The sequence below is a fragment of the Chelonia mydas genome, chromosome 28 (assembly GCF_015237465.2).
Source record: "Chelonia mydas isolate rCheMyd1 chromosome 28, rCheMyd1.pri.v2, whole genome shotgun sequence".
In the NCBI taxonomy this organism is placed as follows: Eukaryota; Metazoa; Chordata; order Testudines; family Cheloniidae; genus Chelonia; species Chelonia mydas.
Genome location: NC_051268.2, coordinates 6,765,343 through 6,777,551, shown reverse-complemented (window position 1 = coordinate 6,777,551; position 12,209 = coordinate 6,765,343). Strand labels below are relative to the sequence as shown.

General features: G+C 46.9%; 2 protein-coding genes and 1 pseudogene across 6 annotated transcripts in view; 2 read left to right on the top strand and 1 right to left on the bottom strand.

The window, feature by feature from the left end:
• Positions 1 to 12,209, top strand: part of LOC102934537 — a 1,094,240-nt pseudogene that overhangs the window by 9,897 nt on the left and 1,072,134 nt on the right.
• LOC102933291 (zinc finger protein OZF) overlaps positions 1 to 12,209 on the bottom strand; it is a 1,218,290-nt gene that overhangs the window by 287,956 nt on the left and 918,125 nt on the right. The window lies entirely within an intron of this gene.
• Positions 1 to 12,209, top strand: part of LOC102934530 (zinc finger protein OZF) — a 1,287,564-nt gene that overhangs the window by 1,249,743 nt on the left and 25,612 nt on the right. The window contains exons 3-5 of one of the 3 annotated variants that reach the window (XM_043537278.1): positions 511 to 749; positions 2,666 to 2,779; positions 3,084 to 4,998. In XM_043537278.1, the coding sequence (XP_043393213.1) occupies positions 626 to 749; positions 2,666 to 2,779; positions 3,084 to 4,624 (1,779 nt within the window). In that variant the 5' untranslated portion in view covers positions 511 to 625 and the 3' untranslated portion in view covers positions 4,625 to 4,998. Of the gene's footprint in view, positions 1 to 510; positions 750 to 2,665; positions 2,780 to 3,080 lie in introns of those variants that run through there. The other 2 variants (XM_043537273.1, XM_043537274.1) reach the window with 2 other exon arrangements.

Genomic DNA, 12,209 nt, shown 5'->3' with positions numbered 1-12,209 from the left:
GCCTTTTCTCACTTTCTGGTGACGTAAATAAGAAGTGGGCAGCATTGTCTCCCGTAAATGTAAACAAACTTGTTTGTCTTAGAGATTAGCTGAACAAGAAATAGGACTGAGTGGACTGTAGGCTCTAACGTTGAGTAAGGGGGTGCTCTGCCCTCTTGCTGGAAAGTAGTATGGTAAGAATCTTACCTTGAACCAAGACTAGTTTTGTTAAGTCGTCCTAGTCTCCAGAAAGCATTTTTCACTTTCACTTGCTTGTAACCATTTCTGACTTTCTCCTTCAACTCACCTTAATGTTTTTGTTACAAAACTTGTTTTACTCTTAATTTAAACAATTGGGGTGCTGTCTTTGAATTCAAGTGATAGCTAACTCAAGTTGAAGTGATGAGCTGGGCCATTTGTCTCTTTTGAGGAGCAAGCAATCCTTATTATTCCTCTGAATGATCCAGGAAAAAGTAGCCATTGCAGAGCACATGATTGTGGGAAAATTGAGATGTTGCTATCTCTTGCCAGGTGTATCCAAGCCTGCTGGAAGCCAGAATGTGCCTGGAGTGTAAGAAGCAGGCTGCTGGAGTCAGAGCTGCTGGTCCAGGGTTATTTATCTCACAGACACTCAGTGCGTCCTTGAATGCTGGCTGGGAACATCCAGACAAGGGAGCTCCAGCAGCAGAACACTGAAAGTCACCCAGGACTACAGATGACACAACTCCTCACTGCTCCGGATTGCACCCCAGAGTGTGAAAATGGCCTAGGTTGGTAGTGAAACATCTTGAGACATGGAGAGTCCTGCTCCCCCATCACCATGTGCAATCTCTCTTCTCTGCAGGCACCTTGGATCTTGGGCTCCATCATTCCTGAAGTCACCTGGCCTGATTCTTATTTTTCACATTGTGCTTTTCCAGAGGAAATAGAATATGTTACTCCTGAATTACAGCGGCTAATTTCCCAGCATTCTCCACACCCAGAGATTTTTATATTCCCTCCCATTACACCTGACTCACTATATTCCCTAATGGCGCAGTATGCGCTTTCCTGACATCTAGTACTGCTGAGATCCTGCATTCAGTGATCTCCTTCCTGTTCCTTCCTCCACCGAACCCCCCGAGCACATGCTGACTGTTCCCAGCTTCCCTAGGACTTTCGCATTGTCTCTGGACCTGTTTGTCAGCAAGGAACAGTTCCAGAGTGACTTGCTCACTGTCTGGAGTCTTCACTGCCTGAGACATGTATTTACCTTCTGTGTGTTTTAGGAGCCTCTTTGATAATGAGTGTCTGCGACATTACCCAGGGTACACTCTGAACTGTCGAATAGCTGTGTCCCATCAGTTCTCCAACCTGGGGTACTTTTCACATTGCTTTGCTGTGAGAACAGCCACTCCTGGCCAGTTAACACACATTGTCCAGCTTGTAACTCGCTCCCAGCTACACAGTACTGAATGCTACTACTCAGCCACTCGTGAATTACACCACAGGGGAATACCGGCACGTTCTCTAGTCCCAGATTTCCCCCCACAAATGTGTGTCTTGGACTCTCCAGCACATTACTAAACGGTACAAGGTCATAGAAAGTCTGTCATTTCATCAATGGAAAATAACATGCACCAGGCTTGTTATCCCAAGTGGCGTTTCTCATACACTTTAATCCAAACAATAAAGTTGTTTTACTGTTTTATCTATTAACTACAGAAAGAAAAGATTTTAAGTGACTACAAGTAAGGAGGCATAAAAGTCAGAATTGCTTACAAAAGAAATAAAAGATGAAACGCAAACTAACGTCTAACTTAACAAGCTAAAACAGATGCACAGCAAATGTCTCTTGCTCACCATATGCTGTGACAGGCTGGGTTTCCTTTCAGCCAGGGGCCCCGCCTCCCAAAGTTCAGTTCTTCAGAACCTGTTAAGAGCCTCCCCTCGAGCCAGATATGAGCGCGTGACAGGAGCTGTGGGAGGCAGGCGTGCTAGTGGAGAGCTGGGTGGTGCAGATGCTGACAAGCACCAGGAGGGAAACCCTACCCAACAGGGCAAACAGCCCTTCCGGGCCCCGGATGTTTGAGGGAAGAGAACCCACCAGAGGAGAGAGACTGAACTGTGTATCTGGCCTGTTGCTACCATGCCCGGAGGGCCTACCAGAGATTAAAAGGCTCCTTTCTCCCTTGTGCCATCAAGAATGCTGGGAGGAACTCTGCTCAGGCAAGCTGTGGACAGTAAACCCAGGGGCATGGGGAAATCCTGAGGGGGAGAGGAATACCCCAGCCCACCACTAACAGGAAGCATGGAACTCACTGAGGTGGAGAAGGAGCTCTGTCACACTTTATATATGTAGTGTTTCTATTTTAATACATAGTTTAACAAGACAATAATGTTCAGCATATTATGAGTTTCCAGATGATACCTGACATGGCATACTTTGTACAAACTGTATCATAATTTTGCAAAAGAATGAATACAGGATTACAGTGTGTCACAGTGTGTGTCTGTGTGTGTTCCTAGCAGATATGTGTGTATTTCAATCCCTCTTGAGCAGAGTGTTCTGCATCTTTGAGGACCTGAGGAGCTGGCCCTGGGATTTCACTGGTTTACTAAGGACTGGGTTTTAAATTAATAATTATTATCATGACAAAGTCTTATGAATTAACCTGATCTCCTTTGTTTTCTTTCATCTGAGCAGGGTTTCCAGTTTCCAAACCTGATGTGATCTCCCAGCTGGAACAAGGGGAAGAGCCATGCGTCCCAGACCTCCAGGAATTAGAGGAAAAAGAGATCTTGAGAGATCCCTGCACAGGTGAGAAACATTTAACCAACTCAGAATCTGTAAGTGCCTGAGCGAAAAATCTGGGGTACCCTACAAAGAGCTTGAGAGCTCTCATCAGGATTGTTCCCAGCAGGTGTTGTATCGTCAGGGCAGATATAGCTCATGGCTTCCTACAGATCCTAACTGACACCTAGCAAGAGCTTCGTCCCTTCCGTCTGAGAATCAGGATGGGATATGAAGGGGAATTCAGTTCCTGTTTTTTGACATCTCTCTCATTTTGGTTTGGTCGTCCCTTTTCCCTCCCAGTTTGAGGTTTCTCTCTCTGTTGCAGCAGGTGCTGGGATGGTGAGTGAGAATGAGGAGCAGAATTCTCAGCAGGAAGATCCTGAGCAAGTGGAACCACATGGAGTATTATCCAAAATATCCAAAAGGAACATGTGCAGAAGTCACGAGCAGGGAAAAACCTGTGAGATTCAGCACAGAGCAGAGAGAAAGCAGGGAAACCAGCCAGGGGAGAAATTGAGTACATTTATTTACTGTTGGGGAACTCACAAGGACCACAAAGAAACCACAGCCCAGCAGAAAACGCTCAGGGGGAAGAAAAAATACACATGCACTGAATGTGGGGAAAACTTCAGTGACTGCTCAGCCCTCATTGCACATCACAGAATCCACACAGGAGAGAAACTCTATGAATGCCGTGAGTGCGGGAAAACCTTCAGTCGCAGCTCACACCTCACTCGACATCGGAGAATCCACATGGGAGAGAGACCCTATGAATGCTGTGAGTGCGGGAAAGCCTTCAATTGCAGTTCACAGCTCAGTAGACATGAGATAATCCACACAGGAGACAGACCCTATGAATGCCATGAGTGTGGGAAAACCTTCACTCTCAGCTCATATCTTACTACACATGAGCGAATGCACAGGGGGGAGAGGCCCTTTCAATGCTCTCAGTGTGGGAAAAGCTTCACTAGGAGCTCATCCCTTATTAGACATGAGAGAATGCACACGGGAGAGAGACCCTATAAATGCTGTGAGTGTGGGAAAACCTTCACTTCCAGCTCAAACCTTATTCAACATCAGAGAATCCACACAGGGGAGAGGCCTTATGAATGTGGTCAGTGCGGGAAAGCCTTCAATTGCAGCTCAGAGCTCACTAGACATGAGAGAATCCACACAGGAGAGAGACCCCATGAATGCAGTGAGTGTGGGAAAACCTTCACTCTCAGGTCAGATCTTACTACCCATGAGAGAATCCACACAGGGGAGAGGCCCTTTCAGTGCTCTCAGTGTGGGAAAAGCTTCACTAGGAGCTCAGACCTTACTAGACATGAAAGAATCCATACGGGAGAGAGACCCTATGAATGCTGTGAGTGTGGGAAAAGCTTTATTTCCAGCTCAAAACTTATTCAACATCAGAGAATCCACACAGGGGAGAGGCCCTATAAATGCAGTGAGTGTGGGAAAGCCTTTAGTTGCAGTTCAAAGCTCACTAGACATGAGAGAATGCACAGGGGGGAGAGACCTTATGAATGCAGTGAGTGCGGGAAAACCTTCACTTACAGCTCAGATCTTACTACACATGAGAGAATCCACACAGGGGAGAGGCCCTTTCAATGCTCTCAGTGTGGGAAAACCTTCACTAGGAGCTCAGACGTTATTAGACATGAGAGAATCCATACGGGAGAGAGACCCTATGAATGCTGTGAGTGTGGGAAAAGCTTCATTTCCACCTCAAACCTTATTAAACATCAGAGAATCCACACCGGGGAGCGGCCCTATAAATGCGGTGAGTGCGGGAAAGCCTTCAATTGCGGTTCACAGCTCACTAGACATGAGAGAATCCACACAGGGGAGGGACCCTATGTTTAAGGCAGGGGAGTGACATCATCAGGGTTCTTCACTGACTCCCCACCCAAAGAGACTCCTGGAGACACCTAAGAAACAAAGACTGAACTGGGGGGAGAAGGGCTAGACCCAGGCTAGAGGGGTTTCTAGCCTGTGAAAGGAATACATGTGGGTTTTAAGCTGCAAGGAAGGGCAGCTGGCCCCTTAAGAATCTCTGCAACCATCTTAAATCATCATCTAGGGTGAGACTTTGCTACTCATAGCCAATCTCTTTAGTATATTAAGTTTAGATTGTGTTTTGTGTATTTGCTAGGTAATCTCCTTTGATCTCTTTGCTATCCCTTATAACCACTTAAAATCTATCTTCTGTAGTTAATAAACTTGTTTTTGTTTTGTCTAAAATCAGTGCATGGAAGTCATAACTTGGGGCAGAAAGCTGTTCTATATTCCCTCTCCACATTGAGGGAGGGGGTGAATTTCATGAGCTTATGCTGTACAGTTCTCTGTGGAGCACAAGGTGGTATCATTTTGGGTTTACCCTCCAGAGGAGGTTGCGTGCCTTAGAAAATGAGAGGTGCCTTAACTGTGCCTTCCCATGCAGGGAGCAGTTAAAGAACCCGTGTGTATGTAGCTGCAGCTGGGTGTGTCCCTAGCTGTATGTGCACTGGTGGAAGTGCAGGGTGAAGCCTGGAGGGCTTGGCAGCTTGTCATAGCAGTACAGAATGAGTGGAAACCCACGCTGGTGGGTCAGGGGGTCTCATTGGTACCACAGGTGGCACCCCAGGGGGGAACCTGTCACAGTAATTGAAATTAATATTTTTGAAAATGTAGAAAACATCCAAAAATATTTAAATCCATGGTATTCTATGCTTAACAGTGTGATTAATCATGATTCATTTTTGTAATGGCTTCACTGCCCTACTCACTGCACATCAGAGAATCCACACGGGAGAAATATCCTATAAATGCTGTCAGTGTGGGAAAACCTTCAATCGTAGCCCTCAACTCGCTCGACAGAAGAGACTTGACACGGGAAAGAGACCTTTTTAACACCGTGAGTGTGGGAAAAGTTTCACTCAGAGCTCAGCCCTTATCAGAGAATCTGCAAGGGAGCTGAACACCATAAAAACCTCTAGGGCTATCCAGACATTTTTTTCTTTAACACTTTTGCTATTCCCACGTAGTAACCTTTAAAGCTGTTTGAACCATTTGCATCAGTGTTATCCCTCAGCTTGTCCAGGCGAGTTGCCCATTTTTCCCTTTGGCAGCTCACCCTTTTTTGGGGTGGACCCGATTGTCCTTTCTATCCACTCCATTATCTCATGAGTAATGGGAGTTTGTCTCTCCTTCCACGAAACAAGGAGCATCACATTTATACCGTTCCTCTTATTCTACAGTTATTTTTAGAATCCCCGATGATACAAATTGTATCATTCCCAGTTCTCATATTGCTCTGAAGCGTGCTCAAGGGTATTTTTGGACCTTTTCTTAAATTTATGCTATATTTAAATATAATGAAGAGCAGGGGCAGGAAAAAAATGTCATTTCTGCCTCTGTGACACTGGAAGGAGACGGGGTGACTCAGAGAGATTCCCTCCTTCCCCATCACTCCAGAACGGTTACCTCCTGTCTGAGGCATGCAGAGTTTATCTTCATCACATTCTAAACCTCCCACCACTCAAAGTGTCCTGTGATGCAGTGTTCTCAGCTGTTTGTGCTTGGAGATGATGTTTTGACTTCTTTAATCCTAAATCAGAGTCGCTACGGCTGGAGATGAAAGTGTCAAAGACCTGGAAGGGGACTTCAAATGGATCCCAAAGACAGTGGGATCATTTGGGGTTTAAATTCCAGTTTCCATCTATTGGCAACACCACTTGTGGGAAGGTTGGCTGTTTTTTCCCCTCATTATGAGGATGCTAAAACTTTTGTATATGACATAACTCAATAATGAGACAGTGCTGAGTGAAGCAGGTTTGAATGGATCAGAGGAGAATGTGATGGGAGAATCTCCTGTCCTAGTTCTGAGTCATCAGATGTAACCTTCTCTGAAATTTCACTTGATACTTTCAATTTCATGTTTCAAAGTAGTAGCCGTATTAGTCTGTATCTGCAAAAAGAACAGGAGTACTTGTGGCACCTTAGAGACTAACAAATTTATTTGAGCATAAGCTTTCGTGGGCTACAGCCCACTTCATCGGATGCATGCATTTTCATGTCGTCTACCTCTCTGCGATGTGGGTTTCTATCTTTCCTGAAGGCTGTTTGGTCACACAACTGGAGATTTGTTTAGTTTGACAGGCTGGAGCTCAGATTTATTGGAGACTTTGAGACAAATGACCATTTGTTAAAGTCATTACCTCTCACTTTAGCTTTGCTTTTTCCCCACCTCTCCATGATGACATGGAGAAAGTTGAAGTGCAGTTCTGTCAACAGGAGAGAACTCTCCCATTGACTGGACATGCTAACAAAGAAACAGCTGTGATTTAAAATCTCCACTCAGAAATGGTGAACAGCAGCAGACCCCAAACTGTGCAACGAACTGAAGCAAGTGCAGACGATCACAGTGGAGTTCAACTGTTTAAGTCCATGGTTCTCAAACTTCATTGCACCGTGACCCCCTTCTGACAACAAAACTTTCTACATGACCCCTACCCCCTCTGCGGAAGCCAAAGTGCGTCAGCCCCAGGCGGCAGGGCAGTAGCCTGAGCTCTGCAGGGGAGGTGAAGCTGCAGCCCGAGTGCTGCTGACGGCGGGGGGACTGAAGCCCTCAAGTTTTGGCTTCAACCCCAGGTAGCGGGGCTTTTGCTTGAGTCCAGGGTCTAACGCCGACCCTGGCGATCCCCTCAAAACGGTTTGAGAACTGCTGGTTTAAGTCAATATTGTCTCAGATGAGCTGAGGAGATCATTCCACAGTAAGTGACTTGGAACTAGGCAAAATGCCCTTATATTTGGTTCCCAGAGCATTTGTAACCCAGGCCCTATAGAAGATCTCTCGTAGCTAATACCATTTTATGGGAAATGCTGCCCTTTACGATGCAGATGTGGAGGAAACAGAAGTGGGTTTTTTTGTTGTTCTTGAATTTACCCTTTGTAGGTGCTACAAACGTGTATACAATTAAATCGCTGCAGAAAAATAGCTATTTTTTTAATAGAAACTCCAACTCCGGTAACTTACAGAGATTCTGGTGCAGGCCTGGATCTAGTTCCTAGCCTAGACCCGGGCCACCAAGTTAAAGAAAAACTGGCCACATTTCAGGAAGCTGTTCTGCACTAGCACTGCTGAGATTTTGAGAGGTTTGGTAAAGGGTTCTACTTCAGAGAAGTGTAAACGTACCCAAGCCAAGGCCAAGGATTCGGAAAGAAGGAGCAATGGTATATGCCGAGTGCTTGGTTTTCACCCAGTAAAGGAAGCTATGGTGACCAATGGCCCAAGGAAACTTGTCGAACACGACTCCCTAGTTCAGTGTCACTGATTACAGTCGCAGAAGATGCCATGGGAACAATCATCCTTCATTCTTTGGATCCAAAGTTTCATGAGGCAAAGAGAGAGACACCTTCAGGGGACATTCCTTCCCCGTGAATCCCAAACTGGCTGCCTGATTGGGTAACAAGGACTACCATGCTGTGGTAATGATGGTAACCAATCAGGGAATAAACATGTCGGGCTCCCACTGCAGACGGCAGGATACACAAACGTTGAGAGTTCTGATTCTATGGTTTTGTGTCTTAGGGCTCGTCTACACTCCAAATGGTGCATCGGCACAGCTGCACCAGTATAACCGCGCTGCTCTCGCGCTTTAGTGAAGAGAGCTGTCCCGTCAGCTTCGGGAATCCACCTCCGCAGGAGGCGGTAGCTTTGTCACTCGCAGAAGCTCTCCCACCGATATGGCAATGTGTCCATGGGCGGGGGGGAGCGGGCGCGCAATACTCTGCACCTCAAAGCACGCTGGAATCCCCATATTCACCACTCTCATATGATGGACATGTCTTGTACAATGCATGCCTTGGGAGGTATCGATTTAAAAGTCTTGGTCTGTTAAACCTTAATATCTTCTTGAATTGTAGGTACGATCATTGTATGTGAAGTGTGGAGTACTGCTGTATGTGTTACTGAAATACATTGTGAGGTTGGGAAACACTCAGAGCCAGCCTTTTGGTTGCAACAAAGGTGAAGCTATCGCTGGCCAGACGGGCGTTGATGGCCCACTAAGAAGAATCACTCTCCCAGAGGCTCCTTAGAGAGGGCGCATACATAATGGGGACAGCCTAGCCGATGTCACAGCAAGGATCTTTCTAGCAGCTGGAAGAAAGTATAAAAGAGGGAAAATAACATAATCACTTAGCTTCTTCCCCCTACTCCGTCTCAACACCTGGAAGATTATCTGGAAGACAAAGACTTTGAACTAGGGAGATTGGCCCCAGGCTGGAAGGGAGTTCAGTCTGAGTATTGAGAACTGTGAGCTGCCTGTAACGTCTGTTAGGGTGAGACACTGTTTCATTCAAATCTCGCTTAGTCTGTTAAAGTTAGAATTTAGAATGTTTCTATTTTTATTCTTACATAACTAATTTTAGTCTCTATGTCTGCTACTTATAGTCATTTAAAATCTGTCTGTAGTTAATTAATCTCTTTTATATTTTACCTAAACCAGTGTGGTTTTGGTTGAAGTGCTTGGGGGAATCTCTGCTCGGGTTACAGAGGCTGGTGCATATCCACTTTCCTTAGAAGAAGTGCCAAATTAATTAATGAGCTTGCACTGTTCAAGGGAGCCTTGAGCAGTGTAAGACGATATGTTTCTGGGGTGTAAGGCTGGGGGCTGAGGTGATTGGCTGGTGCCTCTCCGTATTTTTCATGAGTGGCTCGGGGAGCATTCATGCAATTTAGCTGGGTGCGGGGCTCCACGTGCCGATGGCTGAGTGATCACAGCGCTTGGCAGGGTTTGCTGCTTGTCACTGGCATAGTATTGTGTGAGAGAACCCAGGCAGGAGAGTTAAGGAGGCACAGTGGTCCCACAGTGCCAGGTTTTACCCCAGGGATCCCATCGCAGGGGGTTAGGTCAGTATAACTACATTGCTCAGAGGTGTGGATTTTTCAAATTCTGAGCAATGTCGTTATACCGATATAGGACTGTACTGCAGACCAGACCTTCGTTTTTCTGTTGTATTTTATGCATTTGCATCACTTCTCCTCTACCTCCTGTGAAAGATTAAGAAGTGTGAATATACAAGAGGTGTTTTTTCTCATGATGCAAATATTCTCACATAGGAGACCCCTTCCACCAACACACATGGCAGAAGATCCCAAAACAATACAGTTTTGGAGGTACACGTGGTACCATTGTTTAAAAGTTTCCTAGGTTAGCATCCTCACACCTTCCTTGGGGACCCAGTGGTAAGAGACATAGGACCAGCCTCGTCTCTGGCATGCCAAATGAATCTGATGGTCCAGGTTCTTCAACGCTCAACAGTGATGGTGAACAATAGAGCTGAAGGATCAAATGTTGAGTGGCTAAGTTACCAGGTAAGAGACTAAGGGCAGGTCTACACTACGGGGTTAAGTCGACCTAAGTTACATTACTCCAGCTATGAGAATAACGTAGCTGGAATCGACGTAACTGAGGTCGACTTATTGCAGTGACTACACTGCGTTGGGTCAATGGGAGAAAGTCTCCTGTCGACTTACCTTATGCTTCTCTTTCGGGTGCAGTACCGGAGTCGACGGGAGAGCGATTGGCGGTCGATTTAGCAGGTCTAGTGAAGACACACTAAATCAACCCCCGGTGGATCAATCGCCACAGTGTCGATCCACTGGTAAGTGGAGACAAGCCCTTAAAAAATAAAGATGATGAAAGAGCCAAGAGCTGGAAAAAGCTAGCGAGAGCTGCTTCCACATGGTGGTTTGCCCTCTTCTGGGGTCTGAGCACTCTCCTGAATATTCATGCCAGTGCCCAACCTTCCATGCCCAAATCTAATTTCCTCACCCCCATAATATTGGGATGCACTTATCCTATAGGCTTGCACAGTCATACCTATTAATGCCAACGAGCTCATTCTCAAAACCTGTTGCTCAAACCAGCTTCTGGTCGTTACTTCCATATTTTTGTGGTGTACCTTGTGGTTACTGTTAAGTCTCAAATGTCTTAGGTAGACATGTTTAGTTCCCCAAAATCTAAAAGGGTAACTATTAGGCCATTTATCTATGCCAAAGGTCACAAGACAAATTTATGCTAATTTCCTTAAGCTAATCTTACAGGCTGGTAGGATCCGTGCATTACAGCCAAACATAATAGAATAACCCAATACAAAAATATAAGCCAAATATACTAAAACAAAAAGCAAACCAACGAATAAAGGCAGGTTATAATAAAGCAAGTCAGCAGGCTAGCCCTATGGGCTACACTAGTGAAAAGGAAATTAAAGGTGAAGTTACGGGGTAAAGAGTAAGAGACTAATTATGTGATCACCTGAATTATATCGGAAAACAAAGTTTTCTTGGTTTTTTTAGTAAGGCAGGAAACAGTGGCTAATCCTGACAAGTTTATTAATGTAATTTACCTCCTTTAGCATAAGGAGTTCTGATGAAAACCTCACTCCAAACGTTGGGGTGGGAGAACGTGTGAGAGAAATAGCGTAGAAGAGAATATTGGCCCAGTACAGATTTTCATTTTTTGTATTTCAAGCGGAACTTATTTTGATGAGCTTCAAAGTCAACTTCTACTGAAAGGAAAATGACTCGAGGAGACAAGGTGGCAGTGTCTTTTTCTTTTGATATCTCTGGGGTTCACACACACAACTTCCCATAATGCAGTGTTAACCATCCCATAATTTTGTACATATCCAATCATTTTTGCACCTCTTTTCCCCTAAATCCCACAAACCTCCATGTCCCTCCTCGCTGTCTGCCATCTCTGACGGAAGCATGGAGCCTGCACAGCTCTGCACTATTGTGGGGAGGGGGAAGGGGGAGGACAGCGGGGGCGGTGCTGGTGGGAAGGGGGAAGCTGGGGGTACAGTTGGGGGAGCAGGGAGGGCACTGGGGAGGGGGAGGAGAGCTGGGGGGCGCTGGGAGGAGTTGGGGGAGCGGGGGATGCTGGGGGGAGGTGGGAGGGGACTGGGGGGGGTGCTGGGGGACACTGGAGAGGAGGAGGGGAGCAGAGGGGCAATGTGGGGAGAGAAGAGGGGAGAAGCTGGGGGGAGGGGGAGGGGAGAAGCTGGGGGGAGAGTTGGGGGAGGGGAGCAGGGGGCCCTGGAGGAGGGGGAGGGGAGCACAGGGCCGAGGGGGAGAAGCTGGGGGGACAGTTGGGGGAGGAGAGCAGGGGGTGCTGGGGGGAGGGGAGCAGTGGGGGACAGTTGGGGCAGCGCTGGGGGGGAAGGAGAAGCTGGGGGGAGAGTTGGGGGGCGCAGGGGGAGGGGAGAAGCTGGGGCGACAGTTGGGGGGAGGGGAGCAGGGAGCGCTGGGGGAGGGGGAGGGGAGCAGGTGGGGGACAGTTGGGGAGAGGGGAGAAGGGGGCCCTGGGGGAGAAGCTAGGGGGACAGTTGGTGGAGAGGAGCACGGGGCCCTGGGGGAGGGGGAGAAGCTGGGGGGAGAGTTGGGGGGTGCTGGGGGGATGGG